Source organism: Helianthus annuus, chromosome 15 (assembly GCF_002127325.2).
Source record: "Helianthus annuus cultivar XRQ/B chromosome 15, HanXRQr2.0-SUNRISE, whole genome shotgun sequence".
Lineage (NCBI taxonomy): Eukaryota > Viridiplantae > Streptophyta > Magnoliopsida > Asterales > Asteraceae > Helianthus > Helianthus annuus.
In genome coordinates this window covers 111,757,025-111,764,960 of record NC_035447.2, presented here as the reverse complement: position 1 = coordinate 111,764,960, position 7,936 = coordinate 111,757,025, and the positions used below count along the sequence as shown (strand labels likewise).

The 7,936-nt window shown below is 37.4% G+C and overlaps 1 protein-coding gene across 1 annotated transcript; it reads right to left on the bottom strand.

Annotated features, from left to right (window-relative positions):
- Positions 1-821: 821 nt before the first annotated feature.
- Positions 822-2,114, bottom strand: LOC118487511 (uncharacterized protein PB18E9.04c-like). The gene has a single exon (XM_035984416.1). It carries the CDS (start codon positions 2,112-2,114, stop codon positions 822-824), a length of 1,293 nt encoding a protein of 430 aa, XP_035840309.1.
- Positions 2,115-7,936: the final 5,822 nt, after the last annotated feature.

Here is a 7,936-nt window from a genome sequence, read left to right as displayed (position 1 = left end):
GCTTATATAGAATCCGCTGTTCTGAACCAGTTTTGGCTTTACATCATCTGTTCCTCTGTAGGGTTCAATCCCAACAATCTCCCCCTGGAACAGATGATGCCAAAACCCTTCATTATTCTGGATCTTTATTGTCTCATCAGAAGTTCCCTAACTTGACCTTTAAATTGCAATTCAAAATCCATGGAACTTGTATCATCCTCATCCCTGCATAGTACAAGCTCAAGGAGATCTTGTAGTTCTTCCACACCCAGGCCCAGTGCTTGTTCCCTTGATATGTGCTTTACTTCTCCATTGGATCTGAGCAATGTCAATACATGGGTCTTTTGGTCAGACATCCATTTTAGTATTTTTGAACCCAATGGGTTTCTTAGGAGAGGTTTATTTGCTGATGAGTTTGGGGATGATGGTCTGTTCAATAATTTGTTGGCAAGGTTTTGAGGTTTTGCTGAGCTATTTTCTTCTAATGCCATTTTCTTGATGGCTTCTTTAAAATATTCCGCTTCTTTTTCTTTCTCTTCTGCATCAGTCAGCTGTTGCCTCTTCCTTTGGTTTAACACAATGACAGAGGTATATGCTGATGTGAACAGTGGTTCAGAAGTATGGACCTGCTTCTTTGGCTTATCAGTACTTTTGTTTCTAGGCTTCTTTGGTAAGTTAGGATCTGTCATTCTTCTTTTTCTTAGCCTTTCATAAGCCTCATCTGTATATTGCCTTGTCCATTTTGATATGGCTTTGGCAGTCCCTACCTTTGCATCAACCAATTCTTGCTTCTTTTGTTTATACTCCAAGGTAAGATCATCAATGGCCTTTTTGTATTTACTCTAGTTTGGTGCTGACCTTTTCATACCTGGATCATTTTTTATCCTCTCAATTCTGTTCACCTCATGCTTTAAAGCAATGAGTGGCCATTCACTGAACTGTTCTTCTTTAGCTGGATAGAATTTTTCTTTCATAATGAATGCAAGATAATCCTTTCTCATTTCCTTTTGTAGGTCAGCTTCAGGTGGCAGATTAGACATTTCTTTGCTCAGGTCTCTTGCATAGTCTTCCATTTGTCTAACTTTAGTGAGCAAGAATTGCATTCTTTCAGAAATAGCTTTGTCACCTTGATCTTTACATTCAAATCTAGCTCTCATATCAGCTTGCCTGGCTTTGAGTTTTAGATACTCATCCATGTTTGCTGGATCTCTGAAGCCTATGAGAGAAGGAAATCTTCTTTTTGAAGAATCATCCTCTGTGTAGAATTGTCTCATTTCATTCTTTACAGCTTCCAATTCCAGTGGGTAAGTTGCAGCTATTGGAGTAATATTAGCAGGGTTATAGCCTTCAAGAATTTTTAGATCTTTTATTGGATTGGCTAGAGTTGGTGGAATGAATGGTTGTGGTGGAATCACATTGTAGGGTACAGATGAAAGAGGAACGGGTGCTGATACATCTTCATCTTTTGACTGAAATTTGCTTTTTCTGGTGTAAATTTTATTTGGTGAAGAAGTGTTTGTTGGTGGTTTTTTAATTGGAGTGAATATGACTTGGAGTGTAGTGGTGGTGTTTTGACTAACAGGTGTTGAGACAACAGGTGTTTCATCTACTGTTGTCATTAGAGCTACTAATGTGTCAGCAGATGTCTTCTGCTCTTGAGCAGGTGGTTTTTTAGGTGGTGTTGATTTTGGTGTGATAGTCGATTGAAAGGTGATGATGGAAGTGATAGGTGACTGACTAACAGCAGTTGAAACAACTGGTGTTTCAATCGATGTTGCCATTACAACTACTGATGTGTCAGTAGAAGTCTTCTGCATTTTAGCAGGAGGTGATGGTTGCCTTGGTGGTGATGGAATGTTTGGTGGGGCAGTGGTTGTAGTTGAGGTGGTGGTTTTTGGTCTAACACCTGCTGAAACCACTGAAGTACCAACAGTTGTTGATACAGCAGGTGTTACAACAGCTCTTTGGGTGGAAGATTGATGTTTGGGGCTTTTGGAAAGTGGTTTGGAAGCATGCTTTGTGGGTCTGGATGGTGTGTGTTTGGGTTCTCTCACTTTTCTAGTGGGATTCTTTCTTTTTGGCTCAGGATTTTTGTCATCCTTTGGCTCAGAAATACCCTGCTCATTCAGCTCCATAAAAGCTCTTTTCTCCTAATTCCACCTGGATTTATCCTTAGCCTCTCTATCCATTTTTACACTTGCTTTTGCTTCAGCAAGTGCATTTGTGGTAACATCAATCTTTTTACTACCATCTGGCAAGGGAATGTCTTTAGCCATGCTATCTTTTTGTGGTTCAATATAAAGACCATCTTCAACTCCCTTCTTCTTCCACTGCTTGATTTTCTCCCCCTTTTTGGCATTATCTGGTGGTAGGTTATCAATAAAGAGAACAGTGGGAGGAGCAGTGCCAGTGTTGTTCAGTATGTGGGCCTTGATAGCGTTGATATCAGCTTGAGTGTCTTTAAACCTTGACTCCATGAGATTTCTAATTTGTTGGATGTGGAGTTCATGTTGTAAATCAGCATACTCTCTTTGTTTGTGGAGCAGTGGTTGAAACAGCTCCCAAAGAGATCAGAGGATGGTGTAGTAGAAGTAGATGGAACATATGGTGGTGCAGAAGTGGGTGTGGACTTTTGTGAATTTAACAACTGTTGCAACATTTTCTTGATGTCTGTAACAGTTGAGTCAATTCTGTCTACCCTCTCCGTCAATTCTTGATATTTCAAACCATCACCCAATTTAATGGGATCATCTGATTTCCCACCTGTAGTGGTTGTATCAATGTTTGACTTAGGGAATGAATTCCAAAAGTCATCCATCGATGCCCCTTGTTCTTGGTACCGGGGTCTTCTTCCTTCAGCACTTGATAACCTTTTGATGGTACCAGTGGTCAAACTAAACTCACTAGTGGATATCAAAGGTTCTATAGAAGGAATTGCCTTCAAGGGAGTCTGATTGATGAAACAACTGGCCAAATGTAGATCTGTTGATCCAACACTTGTAGTTGCTACTCCACTTGAACTACTGACAGGAATTACAGGTAATTCCAGCATTGTAACCTCCTCAAATGTTGGTGGGTTAACAGAGATAAAGACTCCAGACTCAGTCACTTGTTGAGGTATGTTCTCATTTACAGGTGAGTGAGAAGAACTGATTTGTGTCTGGGCAATATCAACTGCATCCAACAAGGGTAATATTTGGGGTGGAATTTGAGCTGTGAGGTTTGGTGTAGAAATCGAATTTGCCCCGGGAGGTGGGCTGTGGATGATAGAATCAAGTGATTCTAGAGCATCATAATTTGGTGTCCCTGTGCTTACAACCTGATCCTTTTGTGAGGATGCAGGAGGAGTTTTAGGCAAAGGTGGAGATCTCTCTTCCATCTGTTGTGAGGAAGTAGCAGCAGTGGTTATTAGTGACATTGGTGTTGTCACAGGTATTTTCTCTAGGATCTCATCTTCCAGAGTTACCTTTTTTGCAGGTTTGGGGGGATTTTTGGATGATTTCTTTTTGGGCTTTTTGGTAATGGCAGGTGTGGGTTGCATAGCAGTGGTTGTACTACTATGATCACCTGGAGCAGTGGGCTCAACAGCAGATACCTGAGGAGCAGTGGTAGCTGCTAAAGTCTGCTCAGGTACCTCTGCTTGTGTTTTGGAAGGTTTTAACATCCTTGTGAATGTTTCTGCAGTTAAACTGTTTATTTGAAGAGGAGCACCCTGTATGAGCACATGGGCATTATCTTTTGAAAACTTTTTCTTAAAATAATAACTCAAAAATCTAGGAAATAATAAGAAAGCCTTTTTATCAACATTTTTGACCAAATCATTAAAAATTTCTTGGGAGTAATTAAAATTTTCTTTTTGCAAAATAGCATACCCCAAGTATTGAATTTTTAATGGAATTTCATTGAATCCCTTGGTCTTATTAGATACACACATAAGAAGAGTGTGAAAGAAAAATCTCATGGCAGGAGGGAAGCTGCCTTTCTGTAGAGTATCTTTCTTCATTTGCTCCTCATAACCTCTTTCTTGAAAATCATTTTGATACATTGTTTTTGGAAAAGAATTTTTGCCTTGAATATCGTTGAGTTCAAAAACTTCAGAAATAGTTTGAGGTGTGATCGAGAATTTGACTCCCTTTATTGAGGAATTTATAGCTACAACCTTTTTATCCACCGTTTCAAGAGTTGCATTTTTCCAAAATTCCCTTTGAGTAGCAAGGTAGACGGTTGCATCGTAGGTAAGCAAAGTTTTGTACTTTGTAGATGAAAGTGTGTCGATGATGGAATCAAAGGTTGAGGTTTCACTAGGTTTGTCAAATATGCCCAAATAATTGTGTGAAAATTTGAATGGAATCTCAATCGTGGTTGAGTCCTTTTGTTTGGTTTTACTGGATTGTTTCACCATGATTAATGCAGAGATGAAGAAGATGAAATGAGGACGATGAGGGTTGTGAAAATATTTCGGGAAAACTGTTTTAGAAAGGAATTTTGAATTCGATTCGACAGTAAAAATCATGTTTGGGGTTTTTGATCAGGGTTTTATAATCATGAAAAGTGAATGCTGACGTGGCAGCGGTTACAAAGATCTGATTGTCAAAATGCTGTCCACGTGACAACCTCTGATGGAAATGGATGACAGTTGTTTAGGAAAGCACTGATGGAGCAGTGCCAGTGGTTTTTAAGGGAAAATGAAAACAATGGGTGACTTTAACTGTTAATGGATAGCCTTTATCAGTGGATAGAAACACTGATGTTTGACAACAATATTTATCAATGAAAAGAGGAAACAGAGGTTGACTTTCAGCAGTGGATAGTTTTTAACAAACAAATAATTGAGTCAAAACAGTGGTTATGGCAGACTTTTAAGGATTAATGAAAAATCTTCATTTTTAGCTATTTTTAAGGATGGATTTTTGATTTTCTGAAAACATTTTAATGCTTTTATTCATAGAAAAGCAGGATTTTGCCTGTTATTCCATGTTAAGCAGGCTAAACTTAGAAATCAACTTTTCAAGGGTAGATATGACTAATGTTTTAAGTTAGCACATCTTCCAGTTGACCTTTAGTTGAACCATGAGACAAAAGAATCAAACCTTTTTATAGCAATCCCTCACAAAGTGATGTCTGATGATGATTAATGATGAATCAATGGGATATTGAATCTTTTTGATGATATATTTCAACTACTTGACTGCCCTGCATAAAAGAAGTCTTTTGAGCAATTATATCAATGTTCAATAACATATTTTGAAGTGACCAAAACAACTGGACTTTTCAGCTTGCCACAACATCATAATATTCTTTAATCAGTGGTTGTGACAACATCTGCTATTAGTGCTTAGTCGAAATAACATGAGCCTTGACAACCATGTTCTAACATATGCAATGTTCTTTAAGGACCCACTTTTTACCAATTTGACTCTCATCCTTTGGTAGTGGTGCAAGTTTTCAGACTTGCTTTCCCTGAACTGTTGAAATTCCTCTTACATGACAAACACCCAACTTTCTGTCTTTTAGTTCCTCAATGGTACATGACTTGTTGATGGAATGGTAAAAAATCAAGAAGAGGACCAAAGTTTTGGAATAAACTTTATGTGAGAATCCCTTTTCAAATGATGTTGTCAAGGTTTGGTACAATGGATGATGTTTAAAAAGGACTGATGTTCAAAATGTGAGGCTGCAGATGTGAATCACCTGAGCTAACATCTGTTGGTGACTTTTGATGATCCAACAGCTGTTTGAAATGAAAGAGAAAGAATCATGAATGTAGGTTTGATATGCTGATGATTTTTTATCCATTTTTGATGGAGTTTATCAACAGTGGTTTGGGAATTAATCAACTAGAAGACTATTTTGGTCAAGTACTGTTTATTTATCAGTGGATGAGCTTTTACAACTGATTTGAACAGCTGCTGCTACGATGAAAGTCATGGTTTTGACTTGTGAGAACATAATATCATATCAAACATCTGTTGATGAAGATTTTGAATTATCTGCAAGACCAAATACTTGACAAGCAAATTTTAGGTGCAAGTTTATCATTATTATCAAAATAGCAGGGTTTTCATGAATATTTAATGAAGGTTTTCCACATGCCCAGTCCTTCCTTATAACACTTTTAGATATAGGCAGTGATTGAGAATCCCAGATGATTTTCACATTTTACTTTGACTGCATATTTTGTGTTTTAAACTTTTGAGAATTTAGAGTAAAACATATGCAGCCAAACATTTGAAGCTTGTTAACAATCATCTTTTGTTACTGATTTAGACTTAAGTTTATGAATGAAATAATCCAGATTTTAACACCATCTCCTTTTGATCCATTATCAAGGAATATAATACCCTTGGCAAAAATAAAAGGGTTTTACATCCTGACAGGTATTTGGATTTTTACCATCTAAAACAAGTAAAAATGCAAAATATATCATTCTTAAAAAAAAACATAATATATCTTGTTTTATTTGGAGAAAAAAAACTTTATAAGAAAAATAAGTAAAGATTTCCTGAAAACAACATCAATTGGATCTGGTGTATTTTCAAGGTCAATGTAATTTTTTAATTAGACCTGAATCACTTCATTTTCAAGTTAAAGAAAATGGTCAGTGGTTTAAATCAAAGTTTCATAACCACGGTTTGATACCATTTCCTTGTCAGATGATTGTAACTGTGAGGTTGCCTGTTCACAAAGGTTTTGAAAGTTCTTTGTGAACTTTATTACCTTGTGAAGAATTTCTAAAAATTTTGGCCTAATCCTTTTTATTAATAATCAACCTGGTGATACCTTTGTTACCTGAACTCCCTGATACAGTAATTGTATATGGTTGATGAATGACAAATGTTTGACCAAGTATGTAGATCTCCTGTGGACTCTTCAGTGTTTTGGATTTATACTCTTTTCTTTTGATTTCAAAAGTTTTGAGATAAATACGCTTTTGAGTTTTTGGGATTTTTCTTCTTTCCCTATTTACCCTTTCCATTAATAAATGTTGTAACATTCACTGGAGAGGTTTTAAGGAAGGAATACTTGATCCCAGTGTTGTAAAAGTCGGATTACTCGGCCGAGTACTCGGCGAGTACTCGGTCCTCGGACCCCCTCCGAGGCGACTTCCTCCTAGGCGGTCTCAATTAGTCGGCCTCGGGATTACTCGGGAGTACTCGGTGCCTAGTCGGCCTAGTCGGACGTAATCGGCCTAGTCGGTCTAGGCGGTCAACGTGGTTTGTTGACTTTTAATAGGTCAAACTCGGCCTACTCGGCCTTGTACTCGGACTACTCGGCCTTGTACTCAGACTAGTCGGACTTGTATTCAGAATATTTGAACTTTAAACATGTTTCATTTTAAATTATACTCAGTTGACATGAATTATGCTTATTTTAACACATAAATAATATATAACAATTAATTTTCTTTATATTTACCATGTCCGCGTACTCCCCGAGTACTCTCCGAGTACTCCGATTACTCCCAACTCCCCAGTCGGCCGACTAGGGACCGCCTAGCGACTTTTACAACACTGCTTGATCCAGAATCATTTTCAGTAATGTTTTGAGAAGTTTGGACATTTTTACACATGCTTATGCCAAATTTTCACATTACTCATGATCTGGTTTTCCAAGCATCAAGCATATAACCTTTGTAGGACTTCACCCCTTTTTCTCACAAGAGATTTGGGCTAATTTTCAACCTCTTTACAACACTGATATTTTGAGTTGATCCATGGTTATATCTGATGCATATTTTTGAGACTATTGATTTTCATCTTAGTTTTTAAACAATTTTGTTTTCAACTTTTGAAGGTTTTTCAAAATTGTTGTTCACATATAAGAATTTGTTCCTAAGGTTTTGTTCATCTCTCATATGTTACCAATGACATAAATGCCATTTTTTCTGAACATGGGTCTTTAATAACATGAGATAAACCCTTAGCAGCAGTCAATCATGGAACCAATCATAGTTTTC